General features: G+C 32.1%; 2 protein-coding genes across 2 annotated transcripts; one reads left to right on the top strand and one right to left on the bottom strand.

The window, feature by feature from the left end:
• The first annotated feature begins 12,631 nt into the window (after nucleotides 1-12,631).
• On the top strand, nucleotides 12,632-16,604 carry LOC122584736 (30S ribosomal protein S1-like). The gene is made up of 10 exons (XM_043756790.1): nucleotides 12,632-13,011; nucleotides 13,440-13,599; nucleotides 14,162-14,223; nucleotides 14,364-14,523; nucleotides 14,618-14,738; nucleotides 14,968-15,049; nucleotides 15,198-15,298; nucleotides 15,382-15,460; nucleotides 15,750-15,800; nucleotides 16,390-16,604. The coding sequence occupies exons 1-10, from the start codon at nucleotides 12,751-12,753 to the stop codon at nucleotides 16,471-16,473; spliced, it is 1,161 nt and encodes a 386-aa protein (XP_043612725.1). The 5' UTR covers nucleotides 12,632-12,750; the 3' UTR covers nucleotides 16,474-16,604.
• LOC122584737 (oil body-associated protein 1A-like) lies at nucleotides 16,395-17,889 on the bottom strand. Its single transcript, XM_043756791.1, has 3 exons — nucleotides 17,694-17,889; nucleotides 17,021-17,424; nucleotides 16,395-16,875 (listed from the first exon to the last, which is right to left on the bottom strand). The coding sequence occupies exons 1-3, from the start codon at nucleotides 17,831-17,833 to the stop codon at nucleotides 16,685-16,687; spliced, it is 735 nt and encodes a 244-aa protein (XP_043612726.1). The 5' UTR covers nucleotides 17,834-17,889; the 3' UTR covers nucleotides 16,395-16,684.
• Nucleotides 17,890-19,777: the final 1,888 nt, after the last annotated feature.

Genomic DNA, 19,777 nt, shown 5'->3' with positions numbered 1-19,777 from the left:
GACTTTGGGTTAACCTTAGACATTTATTTGTCATAAGTTTTATTTTTAACATGATTTCCTTAGCAATTACTAGTATATAGAGGCTCATTTGTTATGATTTGAGTTTTTTAGAATGATCAAGAACATCAAGCTCGTAAAAAGTTAATTAAAAGGTAAAATAAAATATTGAGTTAGGCATTTTCAAGCAGTGTGTATAAAAATTGAGTTAGGTATTTCAAGCAGTGTGTATTTCACTATTATTAATTAGTAATTATATTGTGTACACGCACCACCGAAGAATGTTTTCTTTTATTTTTATTTTTTATATTATTTTTGTAAAAGTTTCGATTCAAGCGTGGGTAACACGTGGGGGTTTAACGGAGGATAGATGACGGTCAGCTAGTCAAAGGACTATATGTGAACCTTATCTTCCTATAAATGATTGCTAGTGATGTTTTGAGTTAGAAAGGACGAAACACGATTGTTTTAATAAACCACAGGCCGATCTGTGTCGTTTACTCAATAAAAAAAAATACTACAAAACATTAGCTTACAAATGTGTGGACCCACCTACAAACATTGTTTTGTTGTATTAAATTTAAGAACTTAGATAAACATATAACAAAAACCCTAACTCGCCATTCGTTCCCCTCCTCCCATTTCACATTCCACTGCAAAAAGTTCATCACATCCGCATTGTGCGAGCACCAATCTATAACAAAAACCCTAACTCGCCTGTGGAGTTTTTCCTTTGATATTGTTGCTCGACACAAGATAGCGGGATCTAATTTAAATAACCGACTATCCGCCGTCTGGGTTAGGACCTCACCATTTGACAATGAGATGGTATATTATGAATGTGATATCGGTATATAAATTTATGTTGTGATATCGGTACATAAATTTGTGTTGTGATATCGGAGCCAATATGAATGTGATATCGGTACATAAATTTGTGTTGTAAAGTAAGCTTGAACAATTAGTAAATGTCTAATCATGTTTATCCACATTGTTAAACTAATATTCTTTTTTAAAAGATTTATATGTAGGAGCTTTTCTAGAATATCATTTTTCTAATAACCAGATAATACGCACTTCGGTTAACCGCCTTTATACTTCTGGCTTGGCAGCTGGCTCGAGTCACTGGTTTCTCGGAACGGCTGCAAATAATTTCACAAATCGTCCTTGTGGTTTTACCAAAAAATCACGTTTCATCCTTTAAACTTCAAAATGACACTGGTAGTCCTTTATACGTGGATAATGGTCACATTTCGTCCTTTAATCTAACAGATGATGGTCACGTTTCGTCCTTTAATCTAACGGATGATGGTCATGTTTCATCCTTTCCACAGTCGACTAAAGGACGAAACGTGACCATTATCAGTGTATAAAGGACTACCAGTGTCATTTTGAAGTTTAAAGGATGAAACATGATTTTTTGGTAAAACCACAAGGACGATTTTTGAAATTAACTCTTATTTGTATCTTGTGTCGTTACTCTTGACGCACCATTGTTTAAATTCCGGTGTGTAACGTTTTAGGTTTTTTTTTTTTTTTTTCTTTCTTATAACTACTAAAGTAGCTAGTGAATTTTGATGAAAATTGCATTTACTTTGCATTGCTAATGTACGCATGATGTGTTTTGTTCTTTCTTTTAATTTAATAACTACTATAGCTATTGAATTTTGATAAAACTTGCATTGGTTGTTTAACATGATTAAGCATGTATTTTGATTGTTCTGTTTGGCTGTTTTAGGCTACTAAATAGGCTGGAAAAATGATTTTTTTTTTTTAAATCTAGTCTAGACTTCTTTTTTTTATTGGTTACTTGTGTTGGTAAATATGTATTTATTTTGTTGTTGCTTTTGGACTTTAGAACTTCATATTTATGGTGCTGGAAAATCCAAAAGAAAGGCCAGTGAACAATTTTCATTTTATGAGGTTAACCACCCCATAGCCGATCCATGCATTATAATCAAAAACCCGTTTAACCGAACCGGAAATTAACCGAACCCTTTGATCTTGATTTTGGATTAACCAAAAATTTTGTAATGATCTTAAGCTCCTTTCCCAACTTTTCACATATTTTTCTAATTCATTTTCTTAATACGCATTATAATACAATGTTTATAATATTCTGTAGTATATATTTAGCGTTTCAAATGGTATTGTTATACCTACCATATATATTGCGGTTACTTCATAAAAACCGACATGACAATAGCCCAGTAATATCCGTCACTCATGATGCTTAAGGCTTACAGGTGAAGTCTTAAATGATGAGAGTTTGATCCTTGGGAATGCTTAAGTGGAGATGCTTCACGAGCACCTAAAGTCTTACAGTGCGATATATGTGAGTATCCAAAATAAGGGATACGGGTCCTAGCTTTCCTTCAACCTTTTTCCTTATTAAAAACTATCTTGGTGATCTAAAAATGAACTCTATAGATAAGCTGTCGCCATTAGTTTTTTAGCATCCTTTCAAGGACATTCGTGTACGGGTGTAAATATAATTTTATATTTAAATATATCAAAAATACAATTTTCTTAAGTAATAGTTAACGAATTAGAATATTCAATTTCACTTTATTAACATTTATTTTTTTTACCTTGATAATTTCACAAACATTTATTGTGTTGTTCATTAAGTCTTCCTGATTCAATAGATTATTCATGCCAAAAGTTAATGTTTATCCATGTCATCACAAATATCTCGATGTCATTCGGATTTTGATTTCATGTCATAAAAAATATCACACATGACACATTCTTTAGATGGTGTCAACGTATACAACCTTCTAAACCGAGTTGTAAGATTGTCACCATTAAGCCAATGATCATTCCAGAATCTTGTCTTACATTTACTCCCAACTGTTCTTTAATAACATCTTAAGGGGGCTAGCAATCAAGTATATCTCACAGAATGAGGAACATATATTTGCCCATATATTATTACCATTTGTTTTACATAAGAAAGCAAACTCAGAAACATGAATCACATAGATGATTTTGAACATCACAGCATCCATGTTTTGAACCATATGTCATATCCATTTGTAAATATCAATGCTAAGTTAAGAGCATTCAGACCACCAAAATCTAAACCACCCACTTTTTTACCTGACGATCGACTTACATTTCATTTTTCTAGTTCGACCCCCCTCCCCTTCCTCCCTAATCCCTCCACACAAAAAATATGAAATTGTGATCTTTATCAATCGAAATAAAGAAAAATAATATATCCTAAATACTTTGAATTCCTAAGTTAGAATCCATCATAGGCAACGCATTAGTATTGATTTTAAATTTTATTCTATAAAAACTTTGCAAAATATATGATATATAACCATTGATGGAGTCCAACTCTAATTTTGGTACTATGTAAACTTTTTTAAGGGTATTTGTAATTTTTCCTACAAAATATTAATAAATAAAGAATACATACAAATGTTGATTTTTTTGTCATAAGTCTCTTCTTTGAAAGTACATCACTTAGTTTGAAACATTAGTCTTGAGATAAACCTCTCTATTGATAGAGTAAAACTTTTTAGCCTTCCACTCGATCCATACAGTTCATTTTTCGAGTTCGACTCCCCCCCCCCCCCCTTCCTTACCACTTCCATCAGGAAAAAAAAATGCAATTGTGATCTTTATCAATCGAAATAGAGAAAAATATTATATCCTAAATACTTTGAATAATAATGTAACCATTAGTCATTGTATATTTTATTTATGTTCTCGATTATTCTGTACAAGCGTGTAAGTTTAATCTAGTATCTAATGTAGTGAATGACATGGTTTTTCTTTTATTAGTGATTAATAAATAGTTATTTATGTTAGTTAAATAATAATTTGATAATCTAAAAGACTTGAATGTATATAATATATAATATAACTAAAAGAGGGGGTTGGGGTACACTTAACACCCCTAATCCTCCTCCTTTAGCCTAATACTCTCTTCTTATTAATCCTTAATTTTTGTAATAGTTATTTAATAAATGGCCGACCTTTAATTAATCTTATAAAACAAAATACCATGGCGCTCTATTTTTTGTTTCATTCTTAAAATACTTCGTATTGCATTAGTCTTTTTCAAAGCATTGCAGTTATTAAATCTTATAAAAAAATCTTTATTATTATTATTAATTCTCCTCCTTTAGCCTTTACTCTCTCCTTAGTCCTTATTAATCATTTATTTTTGTAATATTTATTTAATAAATGACCGACCTTTAATTAAAAAATCTTATAAAAAAATTTCCATGGCGCTCTATTTTAGGTTTCATTCTTAAAATACTTCGTATTGCATTAGCCTTTTTTAAAGTATCGCAGTTATTAAATCTTATAAAAAAATCTTTATTATTGTTATTAATCCCCCTCCTTTAGCCTAATACTCTCTCATCGCCACCATCTCCCCATTGCCGTCGCATTGCGGGAACATAGGTCTTAAATAATATATATAGCGATAATAATAAGAATAGTAATAATTAATAATAATATTATCATCTTTTATAAAACATCTTAAAAGTATAAAAAAATATATATAACAATTAAAGAAACATAGTAATCCATATATCCATATGGAAAAGGAGAAACTTTTCAAAAAGTTTAAATAATATATGTTTCTCAAGACGGAAAAACAATTATAAAATATCAAATCACATTAACTTTGGATCATGTGATTTTATCTTACATACAAGATCAAAGTTTACAATTTAATTTTTATCCATAAATAGTTAGCAAATTTATGTTACCAAGTATGTCGACATATTATTTACCATTTACAATACATAATTAAGAAGAGGATTTTTTGACTAATTATATAAAGTGAAAGTATTAATGTCGTTATTCTGTAAACATAAAATAATTAAATTTGATCTAATGATTCTAAATCAAAGTTGGAACTCATTCAAGGATTTATATTTGTTATGAATTTAGGATCTTATTATATATATATTGGTAGATAAAATAAAATGATAAGTTTGCATATAAGAAAAAAAGTTTGTGTGGGGATACCTTCTTAAAATAAAACCTACAGATCTAAAGGTGGCGTTAATCATTGAATAGGCTCTAAATAATGTTTGACCCAATAATTAACCTCCCTCAATCTCCAAATAATTACTCGTATTATTTTACATTGTCAGACCAGCACGCATAACCAAGGTTTTTTGCAATAAACTATTCATATAATATTATCAATATTAATTTTTGGAAAATGGTTTATGCCTAAAATTTTCCTAATAGCTTTAGATGGTGACATGTGTATACTACTAATTATCTTTCTTATTCTCATCCCCTGATTTTTCCACATGTCCTTATCTAAAAGTTATGAAGATTTTTAAGTTATTAATCATTTCCCTTAAAAAAATTTCCTCCCTCTCTATAAATAATTAAATTCATATTGTCGCCTTTGAGAGGAGAAAAAAAGTCTACATATTGTACAGTTTAAAAGATATGTTAAATTTCGTTGGTACCAGTCATCAGACATGCATAAAACAAGTTTCTATAACATTTGTTAACAATTATTTACAGTTAAAACACCACATTAATATTTAGGGATAACTGCAGAAATAGAAAGGACCTTTCGACCAATTCACAAAAATAGCAGTGACCTTTAAAAGTTTTACTTTTTAGAAATGAACTTTCATTTATTCCCGAAAATAGTAACATTTGACATGCGTACATAATGACATGACCATTTTTTGATTACGTGTCATTTTTTAATGACGTGACATACTTTATAACTACAGAAAATATAAAGACCTTTCGACCAATTTACGAAAATTGCGATAACCTTTAAAAGTTTCACTTTCTAGCAATAAACTCTCATTTATTGTTGGATTACTCCAACACCGACGACGGCGGTGTTGGAGGTGGGGTGGTTTCTTCTCGATTTCTTCAACTAATTTAAAAAACGAATTTTTTTTCTAGAGATAGACGAATGAAGAAGAGCTAGATCTATGTCTCTTTTAAGATCTTTATACACAACTTTTCAGCTTTTCAATGATTGAAATAGGAAGAGACTCAACAAAAAACAATAAAATTAAACTGAAATTAGTTCCAGAAGAAAATGACGAGAAAAAATACCTTGTCAGAACCGAAACTGAAACGGAGCCATGTCATTTTTTGGGGGAAATGACACGGCTGATAAAAATTACATAATAAATAAATAAAAAATAATGTCATGTCATTAAAAAATGCCACGTAATTAAAAAATGTCTACGTCATCATGTACACGTGTCAAATGTTACTATCTTTATGAATAAATGAAAGTTTATTTCTAAAAAGTAAAATTTTTAAAGATCACTGCTATTTTCATGAATTGGCCAAAATGTGCTTTCTATTTTCTGCAGTTATCCCTAATATTTACAAGCTAGTAACTATAGATTAGTTAAAAACATTTAAGTGGTGGATTGTAATTTTTCATGAACGAACTAATTACAAAAGAAAAGAAAAAGTTTTACAACAATATAGATAAAAAAAAAAGGACATGTGTACCCACGAAATTCGTGGATGTGCCTACCTGACACTTAAACTTGGTCTTTGTTGTATCGGATGACACAAATACGAAAAGATATATTAACATATTACAAAAATAAATTTTCTAAATTTATAAAGAATACAACGTTCAAATCTCATCTCCAATACTATTAAATCCGTCGTCTTTCAATTTTGTCGCGTTTTGTGTAGAGTTGAAGGACGGACATAATATATACTACGGAGTATATGTGAAGTAAGATGTAATTATTAAGACGCCTACATGGCTACATCTATTCGATCTGAAAAACTAAAGTTTTAATGGTTGTCGGGTGTTTTTGGTTCACATATATGCCACTCGCGAATAAGTAACCACCCTTGAAGTACGTTAGGTCGTGGGTCAGAAGATGTTTCTGTTATAAAAAATATATTTTGAGTGAAAATAGTGAATACATCGAGTCCAAATTGAGTGAAAATCTTATTTGATTTTTAATTCTCTTATATAACGGGAAGCGTAAGCCCACCAGGCTAAAAAAAGTCAAATCCCGACGACGTCGCCGTTAATACTGTGGGCCCCCATGTCCATAATGGTAAATCTGGCAGAGAAAATAACGGGTCCCCTGTCAGTAGTGTCAGAGTATTAGCGGCGACATCGTCACAAATACCTTGATCGAGTTGCCTTTTACCTGATGATGTTATCCTGTGCATAAAAAAGTTGTTAAATGAAAATCAAACGAGTGGGGAGGACATGATGACTGTCGAATGGGCTGTAAAAGCTGTCGGAATAAACATCAATCACACTGGAAGTTGAAGCTTCTGATGAGACACATCATACCAAATGACTAACGCATTTACGTAACTCAGATTGTTTACTTTGTTTGTACGTACATTATTTACCACCACTCTACAAGTACTATTATGTTGTTGTTTTGTCAAATGTGATATGCGAAGAATAATTTTTAGGGAGTGATATATCGATCTACATCCTTTTATACTCATCTATAACAATGGTATATATTTTACAGGACAGTGTACAATTATTCAATGCATGTATTATTGTAGATGGCTAAAAATAGTTGTAGATATATTACTTCTCATAATCTTTACAGTGGGTATCTATTTCTAATTTCTTTTTTCTATAGAGAGACGAATGGTATTAGACAATTTAATAATTTATTTCCTATATGCAAGGGCGTAGCTACCATAGGGCGGGGAGGGGTGTCCGACCCCCCAAAATTTTTTTTGCGATGTAGGTGGTATATATGTTTCGTGTAGAAATTTTTTGATATATTCGGTTTCGACCCCCTATGTTAATTGTGAAATTTTTTTTATATACCAAGCAATATAATTGATCAATTACATTTACATAAGCCCATTCAAAATTATTTAGCCCAAACTAAAACCATAACCTAATTACTTACTTAGCCCATAACTTAATTGAATCGAACCAGATACCAACCGTTTGTCTTCTTTTTAATAATAGTATTTAATTTTTGACCCGACCCGAACATAATACCCGAAAAATAGCGTTAGGAAAAAAAATTTAGATCCCGACCCCTCACTCAAAAATTAATTTCTTTCACATGATGAGTATTCATAAGCAATTGAAAATTTTCTTCCAGTATACTTAATAGACTAGTCTTCAATTTTAATTGTTCTTCGACTTTCACCTTTTCTTTCATCTCAGAATCCAACTTTCTTTCCAGCATCGATATCTCACCACAATAATCATGTTTCTCAACACCCCAATCCTTTTCTTTCACATGAAGAGTATTTTTAAGCAATTGAAAACTTTCTTCCAGTATACTTAATAGACTAGTCTTCAATTTTAATTGTTCTTCAACTTTCACCTTTTCTTTCTTCTCAGAATCCAACTTTCTTTCCAGCATCGATATCTCACCATAATAATAATGTTTCTCAACACCCCAGTCCTTTTCTTTCACATGAAGAGTATTTTTAAGCAATTGAAAATTTTCTTCCAGTTGACTTAATTGACTAATCTTCAATTTTAATTGTTCTTCAACTTTCACCTTTTCTTTCTTCAAACTTTCATACATATGCTCTAAATTTTTTTCCTTTGAATCTCTTTCATATTTCTCAACGTCCCACTGTTTTTCCTTCAATTTGAGACTATTTTGAAGCTTTTCATGAGCTTCTACCAAGTTCCTGAATTCCTCATTCTTGCATCTTATCTGATTTACAACTTCTAGTTTGCTACCTCTAACTTTTCCAATTCAATCATCTGCTTTTAGTTCAGATCAACAAAAACTACATATGCTCTAAAAATTTTTTCCTTTAAATCTCTTTCATATTTCTCAACGTCCCACTATTTTTTCCTTCAATTTGAGACTATTTTGAAGCTTTTCATGAGCTTCTACCAAGTTCCTGAATTCCACATTCTTGCATCTTATCTGATTTACAAGCTTCTGGTTTGCTACCTCTAACTTTTCCAATTCAATCATCTGCTTTTAGTTCAGATCAACAAAAACAACATATGCTCTAAATTTTTTTTCCTTTAAATCTCTTTCACATTTCTCAACGTCCCACTGTTTTTCCTTCAATTTGAGACTATTTTGAAGCTTTTCATGAGCTTCTACCAAGTTCCTGAATTCCTCATTCTTGCATCTTATCTGATTTACAAGCTTCTAGTTTGCTACCTCTAACTTTTCCAATTCAATCATCAGCTTTTAGTTCAAATCAACAAAAACAGAAGGTAAATTTAAAAGCATTCATTAATACAGTAACAAAACAAAATAGAAGGTAACGTGAATAAGCAACTATAAATGTAAACAAGGTGAATAACAGAAGGTAAATTTAAAAGCAAATAAACCTCAGCCAGTGAAAATTACAAATCCTACTATATGCAAACATTTTTGACATCTAATTGATGCATGGGCCAAGCTCTTGATGTAGCCAAGCCCCATACAAATCACTTGTTAAAATAAAAAGAAGTAAACATTCTTTTTCAGCAGTTAATGATGTTACTTTAACATTCTTATTAACAAGTAAACATACAACGAAGCATTAGATGTAGCAACTTCAACCCATTAACCAATAAATAGGTCACTTATGGATGACACTTAATCCCTAACAAGTCAAAAGTGCGACATGAAAAAAATAGTTAAAAAAAAGGCTCCAAGCCTTTTCATGTGCCATAAGGCATTTTTTTGTTCGTACACACTTAGTTTTTATTTTATTTTTTTGTAAGGCAAATTTCTTTAGACCTTTTGTCGATGGGACTTGAACCCAAACCTTCCAATCCTAGGTGTTCATAAAGGATGCACTAACAGTCACCTACATATTTGCAAGCAACCTACTTGCAATCACCCATAACAATATTAACCAATATGAAATAGAATAATCAATGCATTGTAAAGTTGTCTACAACTATAGATCATACAAAAGGTTCACTTATTCCATATCAACAAACCAAACGTTCAATGAACCATTCAGCGGAAGTTCATTTTTCTTCGTTTATTTAATAAGTGAACACTCACGAACATCATTTTGTGTTCATTTAGTCCAACGAACGAACATGAACACATCTTTTGTTAAGTTCATTCATTTATGTTCATTAGTTTATGGTTGTTTAAATCTGTTCCTTTATATATTCATTAAACATTTTAGGTCCTTCAAGTTTAGTCTAGACGTCTAGTTTTTTGAAATTAGAATATCACTCATTAGAACTTAATCTAGCTTCGTTAGATATTTAGACCAAATGTTCATGTTTTCTTTGAATTGGTGTTCGTTCGATTATGTCCACTTATGTTCATTCATCTATTTTTAGATATGTTAGTTCGTTTTGTCTACATGCCTAACTATTGACTTAATATAAAGTTGAACACCTTTGGTAAAAACTAAACTAAACAAAAATCAAGTAACTTACAAAAAAGTTACTTACACATGATTTTCTGGCAGGCCCGTCATCGGAAAGTCTTAGTGTTTTTACAAAAAAGTCTTGTTTATCGTAGTAGATGATGATGGTGGTGTGTAAGTTACGAAAATCAATGGTCCTTTTTTGGACTTTTTTTAGTTGGTCTCAAATTATCTTTCCCATATATATATATATATATATATACTTACTATAAGACAGTTGAACTAATGGCTTATTAACTAATCAAATTGCATAATTTTATCAAATTGACTCTCGCTTATGTCATCATTTAGATTAACGATAAATTGAAAATCTTAATAATCATTATCCAGATAAATTATTATATTGGTATTTATATTAATTTGTAGAAAAAGTCTCATTAATTTACACTTTTTTGTTTTCCATCAATAATTTACACTTTTTAACCCTAAATACTTATTTTATATTTATTTAATTTGAGAAGTTTTTTCTTAATTTTTTAAAATATGTTACAAAAAGTATTTATATTTAATTTTTTAAAGTTACAATTGTTACTCAAATCAAAAGTCCTAATTGTTATCAAACAATATGAAAACAATCCTAGTTGTTATCTAATTATCATAGGACGATGGTTGAAAATAAACATATTCATGTTATTGGCCGTATCATGATCAAACACGTATACTTGAATATTGTCAAGTACGGGATCACAAGTATGTTTATATTTTAATTCTTAATAATTTTTCATTATAATATCACATTATGAGTACAATTGGTTTCAAAAAGTTATATAATAGAGAAATTATTGTAGCATGTGCCTTGTGGAATAACTATGACAAACAATCCAATCAATATGTAACAGTTAATAATGGGAGTAACGAAATATGTGGTTATTGTACTACAACTTGTTAATTATAACACTTAGAACTGTATATCTTCAAAATTATAAGTTTTTATGAATTAAATGTATGAAGATCTAATATTGATAATATCGTAAACCTCATGTCCAGATCGGACACGGGTCTAAAATCTAGTACAATCTATATTACATTATAAACATTTAATTATTTAAAAAAAAAATTTTCAACTAAATTATTGATAATTGAAAATTCCAACTATTTTAAATATCTATAATATCAAATTATTTTTAACGAAATTATTTACAACATACATTCTTAACCTTAAAATAATTACAATACCTTTTTTACATCAATTATATTTGCACTAATAACCATATTGTTACTTTGTTATCGCCGCCACCACCGCTACCTCCGCCGCCACGTTACTACACTGTCGTATCACGTGGGGATATGACTAGTAACTTTTATTATCGAGAAACAAACTGTGTACCTAGTTACATTTAGTACTAATGACAACAATGAACCATCATCATCAAAGTAGCTTAGTGAACATTATGATTTCCTTAACTAGTCTTAATTATGAAACTACTCTCTATGTAATATTACATGAATATACTCACAACATTTTCTTGTTAGATTAGAAAATTTGTTGAAAAATGATCATTTCTATATAAGCTAAACAGAACAAACTTCATCTAACTAGTATAAGAAAATTAATGATAAATTGTAAGTGTAATCATACGAACCTAAAAATAAATTACTAACCATTTTTTTCGGATAACATAAATTAAAAAGATATATACATATGTATATATATAGGGTAAAGTTATTTTGAGAACTTTTTTTGCGAGAACTTTTAAAAACTTTTCAAATCAAGCCCAATCAATGATTGTTTTTTACATGAAAATTGTTTTTTAATTGTTTTCTGAATAACTTATGTGTAATTTTGAAGTTTATAATTGTGTGGAGCATGGATTATCATCCGTTATACAATTATGTGGAGATTTGGATTTTTATCACATGTGCACGAATATTGTTATGATCACATGTATGCAAGTCGATTACATGTAATCATAGCAATATTCGTGCACATGTAATCAAGAATCTAAATCTCCACATAATTGTATAACGGATGATAATCCATGCCTCAACACAATTATAAACTTCAAAATTACACATAAGTTATTCAGAAACAATCAAAAAACAATTTTCATATAAAAAATAATCATTGGTTGGGCTTGATTTGAAAAGTTCTTATAGGTTTTCGTTAAAAAAAGTTTTCAAAATAACTTTTCAATATATATATATATATATATGTGTAAATTGGAAAAATAAACATAATTCATTTATTATTTAACACTCGTAATTTTAAAAGGAAAAACGACAAAATATATGTGGGCATGAGAAGGACACGACTAACATAAGATACGAGTACAATCTAATCTTATGAAGATCATGTTTCCGATATACCTTCGTCAGTGACTGGACTGGACTAGACTAGAGAGAGGTTAACTATTTATATGTGGTGCGCGTCCTTTTTCATATCCTTCCTTCCTTCCTTCCTTTGATTTGGTCACCGGAAAAATGCAATTTTCAGCCGCAGTAGGATCACCGCCGTATTCCACCCATACACCATCACCACCTGTACATTGGAATTGGAACTATTCTACTACTACTGCTACTAGTAATAACAACAACGTATTTATCTGTCGAAGCTCTTTGACCCCTAAAAAACCAGCATCACCCCCAAAGGTGGTGGTTTCTGTCGCAGGTGACAACAACACTTCCAAGACTCAAGTCATTGATCTCATTGATGACGATGACGACGTCGTTCGCCAAGCTCGGGTGTGTCTCCTTTCATTACCTATTATTATTTTTGGTTTGGTAGTGATTAATTGGTCATTATATCGATTTTCCGGATGATCACATTTGCTTTAATCTCATTTAATGCATTCTGACCGGATTTTTCAAATTGCATAATGGGCCTTGGTTTTGTCTTTGACAAAACACAGATAATCTTCCCTCAAGTACTTCTAAAGAACTTTATGTAGGACTATATTAATAAGATTTCGAGAACGAGTTTGTAGCTTTTTCCTGATTCTAATCACGTGACAGATAGATTAGAATTGGAAAAACATGAATACCCCTTATAAAGGTTAAATGATAGAGATACAGAGGAACCTTCAATGTGTAAAGAATTTCATGAACATGAAGAAATTATTTTGGTTGTACTCAAAATTTGTATCTAAAACTTTGTTTCTGCAAAGAATTAGAGATCTGCGGATTGGAAGGCAGCAAGAGCTCATTTAGATAATGGGATTGTGTATCAAGGAAGAGTTGAAGGATCCAATGGTGGTGGTTTGTTAATTCGGTTTTATTCTCTCGTCGGGTTTCTTCCATATCCACAGTTGAGCCCATCTCATTCTTGCAAAGGTATGCGGTGTTTTCACATCTTAGTCATTGCTGTTAATTTATATTCATGTCACTAGTTATGTTATGGATGATCAAAACACTATATAGAACCAAGGTCAAGTGGCTTCGAAAAACTTTTTTACTTGCATGATTGCTGCTAGTTTTTCATGTGCTTCTTGATTGCGTTGCTCGGATCATGATACTAAATGGAAGAGTTACTGTAATGTCATTACTTTTCTACTTACAATTATGTTCAAGCCACTTGATCATCTGATTCCAACTCTCAACCTATAATATCACTTATAAAACGTACATCGAAATACCCCTAACCTCCTGGCTACCGACTTGATTTATTCAGTGTTTGCTCAATTCTTGTATAGAAAGGGTTCATCTTTATCTCCTTAGACAGAGATATCGCCTATCTTTATTTCCTTGATGAGATTTGAGACCGAAAATGATCAGATTTCGTAATTTGGAACCCAGTCAATTACCAAGTCCCAATGGATGCCAACTTGGAAAAGGATATGCTTTCACAATTAACTTTGTTCTTAGTTGCTAATAGCACTTTGTGGTCAATATGCAGAACCTGACAAGCCCATACAAGAGATAGCAAAAGCTTTAGCTGGTTCTCTCATTTCTGTTAAGGTACCGTTTTAAGAAGACATATCCCATTGCATAATCAAACACGAGACAAGCTTTCTTCTACTTTGAATTCCCATTTGCAAGCAATACCAGATTATTGCATCATGATACTAACATGGATAGATATGAAATACGAATGATAGGTGATTCATGCTGAAGAGGAGAAAAGGAAACTGATATTTTCTGAAAAAGAAGCTGCTTGGTCAAAATATTCCAGTTTTGTAAAAATTGGAAACATATATCAAGCCAAAGTTGGATCGGTAGAAGACTACGGTGCCTTTGCTCACTTGCAGTTCCCAGACGGTAAGGAGTTTGTGCTTAGCCACTTAGGCCAGAGTTTTTCCATTGAGAGGTCATATTTGTAGTTTACACTAATGCAATTGGAAATCTGATGCAGGATCTTATCATCTAACTGGGCTTGTACATGTGTCGGAGGTGTCATGGGATTTAGTACAAGATGTTAGGGATATCCTGAACGAAGGTGAAGATGTGAAGGTCAAAGTCATCGGTGTTGATAGGTAATGAGTTTTTGTAGCTGACACTATATGATGTTGAAAGTAGTGTGGTCATTGTATCATTTTCTCGTACAGCTGATGTGATATTGAGTCCAATTAAATGAACATGGAAAAAGACTCGATTTTTTAAAAGACTAATGAAAGAAAATGATTATGTTGAACTAGTTTTACTTATTTCTGCAAACTTTCCATTATCCAACATATGGTCTTCTGATTTGTGAGTATATGGTAGGAATAAATCAAGAATTACATTGTCAATAAAGCAACTGGAGGAAGATCCACTACTGGAAACTTTGGAAAAAGTCATTCCTCAAGTATGATGAGTAGTTTTCATCTCTTTTTTTTCTTCACATTTCAACACCAAAATGTTCCCATATTAAACCAGTCAATCCTAACACTGATCTTATAGCAGTCCGTAATTTGTCTTCATTTGTTAATGAAATGATCCATCTTTATATGCAGGATGATTCAAGTAATTCTAGTTCAGATGGAACCGCCGATTATGTCATTGAGCCACTTTCAGGACTCGAAACGATACTTGAAGAGCTACTTCGAGAAGATGGGTAAAATGAGAATTATGTTTTGTTAGCACATCTCTTAATCTTGAACCTTATACAGTTTCTAACTTATCGCTTCCCCTAATCAGGATAATTGACGTGAAGGTAACACGTCAAGGATTTGAGAAACGCGTGGTATCACAAGATCTGCAGCTTTGGTTGTCCAATGTAAGTTTCGTACTATTTATTAAGTTCCAGAATAAACACACACCATTTTAACGATGTACTATTACTTCGTGTTACACTGATAAATAATTGAAAGCCTAGTTTACTCCTATAATAAAGTACATACACTTCTAAGAATGTACATTTGCTAAAGGTGTAACTAAAAGATATAAGAAACTAGGTAAACTGTTGGCAATACAACCTAAATGATAGGACAAACAGAGTTGGTGCATTACTGTTGCTATCCATCATAAGCTCTATAGCAAGTTTTACATATCTTGATCCTCTACAGGCACCACCTAATGGAAACCAGTTCACTCTCCTTGCTCGAGCCGGAAGACAGGTATGCGTTTATAGTTTATACTTCTCTTTGAATTAGTTATGCTCTATGTCACAACTCACAACTCAACTAGCATTCTTAGCAAGTTTGGATGATCCATAGACGGAGCTAGTACGGGCTACAGGGTGCTGAGCACCCACCGACACAAGTTCTTGTTATTTTCTTTAATCAAGTCCTCCCAATCAAGTGACCGACCCTCTTAATCTCGAATCTAATCTCCGTTAATAGATCTGTCTGAAGTCTGTCTTTTATGCAGATTCGAGCCCAAAACTGAAGTAGGTCAATAGTATTTTCATAACCATGCTTAATATATGGTTAAACGAAACTCAATCAAGACTCATAGGTCAGAAATACTGTAGAAATCAAATATCTGTTTTGGTAGGCGTCAAAGAAACACATAACACACACTTTCTGATAGGAAACCTTGATCTGACCTTGACACACAGAAAATATGCACCAATAATTTTGGTTATACAGTATGTCTTATCATGCACTGATGTACACAACTTGAAAGGTTGTGTGTTACGTTTGATAACATATATATCTGCATTGGCATTGCTAGCTAGTAACAACATGGCTAATATGTATTCAGGTACAGGAAATACAACTTGTAACTTCACTTGATCAAGATGGGATAAAAACCGCATTACAGAGAGTCCTGGAGCGCGTTCCATGAGTCGAATTATTCTCTTATGTTGTTGATATATAAGGCGAGTTATTACAGTTTCCTACTTATTGTACAGAAATCACACTGAACCTGTAACTATTCTTTTACTGGTGTATGGCAACCTGGCTCGATTCATAGCATCAGTATCTTTATTCTAAGACAAAGAACACTAAAAACACGTCACATGTTCTTGAAAAGACCCAAATATAGAATCCACTTCTCAAACAAAAACCCTGGGGACAGGTTCCAGACTAGGGTGGCCGGAAGGCTTGCATTCAATCTCTCGTAGCACAGTCTTGAGCCCGATTCCAGCTGCGTTTGCTTTTGGGTGAATCCCATGGGCTAAACCTTCCATGTATTCTCTGTTATGCCTTTCCTTGTCGTAGAAGATACCGTAGCGAGATTCCACATCTGTAAGCAATACCCAGTTATTAGAGTGACCACGGTTACTTTATATAGTAAGGTTTGTTTCTAAAAACTCTAGCTTGTCTCGGACAAAACACTCAGAGAGACATAATTACGTACATGAGATCATAGGATTGAAATCTATAGATACCTTTAGCGAGATTAGGATAAAGTTGGCCATCTCGAGTAAGAGCCATCATCACCTGCGGCAAACCCAAGGGCAGTTCATCACCTCTGTCCACCTGCCAAAAGTGAATGGTCTTTCCATACGTTTTCGCCACTTTCTCCAAATCCGACCGTTCAACCGGACCAGGAACACCGGGGAGAAAAAGCACACCACTCTTCACCTCATACTCATGACTATGCCACATCGGTTTCTCCGAATCAGGCAATGTTAAAAACAGATCTTCGGTCACTATATATTCCACTCCGATCAACCGAGCGTCCGCCTCCGGACGGTCGTAGATCAAACACTGCCTCACTTCGTCGTTTAGGTGGCCGCAGTAGTGGTGCGCCTCCACTTGTCGTGTCATATCATCCGCGTAAAAGTGAAATCTTATTCCAAAATATAAACAATATCAATTCTATTGTTCAATACTTGTTAATTGTCACATTATTCTAATCGATTTGTATGCACATCTAATGTTGCATGTTGTAAATGCAACATCACTAGGCTAAATTATATACACAACAAAATTTACATATGTTTTGTCCCATGTTGTACGGATTTTATGTTTTGAAATACGCATGACGCATCCATAAACGCCAATAAATTATTGGCGTTGTTATAGTAAGAATAAACGAATGAGGGAAAAAAAACTTACGCGCAAAGGTGTTGATGGATTTGCTTGGTGGGACCAAAAGATTGGATGGTAGACGCGGCGGTGTCAACGAGGGAGGTGCCCATTTTCGTCTTCTCACCGGGGACAGCAGGACGGGTTGAGGCATGACTAGGTTCCATCATTCGATTGATCTGATTTTTGTGTTTGATAAGACTAGATTGATGATAAATTGATAACCCTTTTGATGGATCGGAAATGGGGTGTTAAAAGGTTGGGAGATGAGTGACCGCTTGGGGTGAGTACAGGTGGCAGTAAAAGTGGACATAGGTGGCGGGTTGTGTTCACCACGTGGCAAGGGACGTGTCTTTTGTTTCCGAATTTGGAAATAACATAGCGTGATCTATGTTGACTTTTTCTGTTTGAATGGAAATGAGAACATGACATGTGGTTATGGCTTTACAAGGACAAATATTTAGAGATCGTAATCATCACATAAATATAGTATATCACAGTATCAACCAGAGCCTGAGCCAGATTTAAGAGGACCTACCATTTGATAGGAAAAGACCGATCGGAATAAGTTTATATCAATTGTCTGCATGTGCATTTATACATGTACTATTGATTTTTCAATAATATATATATATATATATATATATAAAAATTATTGTTGAAGTTGAAGTGAATGATTATAAATAAAATATACGTTTACGTGGATTCAAATAAAATGAGAATAAATCGAAAGATATTAAACATTATTACGAAGAATTAGTTGTAAAGATTAAAAGAAACCATCCTATTCTTTTACAGTAAAACTAATTGGAAGATTATATACTTTTAGGTAGAGGCGATATCAGGAAAAAATCTCAAAAGGGACAAACTTAAAAAATTTATGAAAAATAAATCTAAAAGGAGGCAAAATGTTAAAAACCTATTGAAAATTTTTAAAAATCTATAAAAAATTAAACATGACAAAATTTAAATTTGGAGGGGAGAATTGGACCCCGTTGCCCCCCTTTATTACCGCCCCTGCTTTCAAGCGTTTACATACACTTTTATGACTTTTTATAAATCATTAATCTTTTTACATATAGCATGCAACTTGAATCAAATGGTAACAAACACGACAACCAAAACAAAAGAAAAGAAAAGAAAAAAGGGCACAATCTACTATCACCTTGATTATCTACATACAATAACATTTTTTTTTAAAATGTAGGAATGAAAGAGACGGGTTATAATCGATAATGGGTTAAACTTATTTATCTCCTAAAATAAGTTTCAAATCATAAGATCTTTATCAATCGCATCTTACCACCAAGTATATTCGAAACTCAAACACTTACACTTGTATTCCGTGTCCTAGATGTTACTGCTCGAATGCATAAATTAATAAAAATAAAAAGTTATTATATACGTAAATAGATATACAGTAGTTAAAATGCAATTATGAAACAAAATCTAAACTTCACACCTTATTTTCTTTTGTTCGGAAGATTTAAGAAACAAAAGTTTTGTTTGTGGCTGAAAACCAAGTCTTTTTTAAGAAAAAGTTTTTTTCTACTTCTCGCCGACCAAGTAGTACTACTTTGTTTGCTCTCTTTTTTTTCCCGACGGCTGGGAATTAAAAAAAACGATAAAAATATAATTTAAAATAATCGATAAGAACTTAAATACGTAAAATTGAAATAAAAATTATAAAATAACGTAAATAAAAATTTCTTAAATAGATTTTTTTTTCTTACTAACCAAGTTGTTCACAAATACAAATGAAAGTTTTTCTTTTTTTTTTTCCTACTTTGTTTGCTTTATTTTTATTACAATAGCAAGCAAGCAAAATAAACAATGAATTTAAACTTTATAATCTTTTTTACTACTGATATTGTAAGAAAGCTATAGAATTTATAAAATGAAATAACTAGAGGCTTAGAAGACCTCTGTCCTATCCATTATACAATAAACGCTTAGGGAAGAGATAATTCGAAGAGATGACTGAGTGGTTTAATTAATATATCCCTTAATTTAACATGTTTGTTAATGTATTCTTTATTTATCTTGGCTCATATTAAAAGATCTCATTCTAATAATCCTTTCTTCATAAGAATATACTAGGATTGTTACCCGCA

This window comes from Erigeron canadensis, chromosome 1 (genome assembly GCF_010389155.1).
Source record: "Erigeron canadensis isolate Cc75 chromosome 1, C_canadensis_v1, whole genome shotgun sequence".
Taxonomy (NCBI): domain Eukaryota; kingdom Viridiplantae; phylum Streptophyta; class Magnoliopsida; order Asterales; family Asteraceae; genus Erigeron; species Erigeron canadensis.
Note: the sequence above shows the minus strand (reverse complement) of the source record. Positions and strands in the feature narration are given on the sequence as shown.

Bases quoted from the DNA above. Each gene is read 5' to 3' on its own strand.
- LOC122584736 (XM_043756790.1), top strand. From the start codon at position 12,751: ATGCAATTTTCAGCCGCAGTAGGATCACCGCCGTATTCCACCCATACA. The intron at 13,012-13,439 runs GTGTGTCTCCTT...GCAAAGAATTAG, and splicing joins ACGTCGTTCGCCAAGCTCGG to AGATCTGCGGATTGGAAGGC. The intron at 15,299-15,381 runs GTAAAATGAGAA...TCCCCTAATCAG, and splicing joins GAGCTACTTCGAGAAGATGG to GATAATTGACGTGAAGGTAA.
- LOC122584737 (XM_043756791.1), bottom strand. From the start codon at position 17,833: ATGATGGAACCTAGTCATGCCTCAACCCGTCCTGCTGTCCCCGGTGAG. The intron at 17,425-17,693 runs GTAAGTTTTTTT...TTTTGGAATAAG, and splicing joins ATCCATCAACACCTTTGCGC to ATTTCACTTTTACGCGGATG. The intron at 16,876-17,020 runs GTATCTATAGAT...TATTGCTTACAG, and splicing joins TTATCCTAATCTCGCTAAAG to ATGTGGAATCTCGCTACGGT.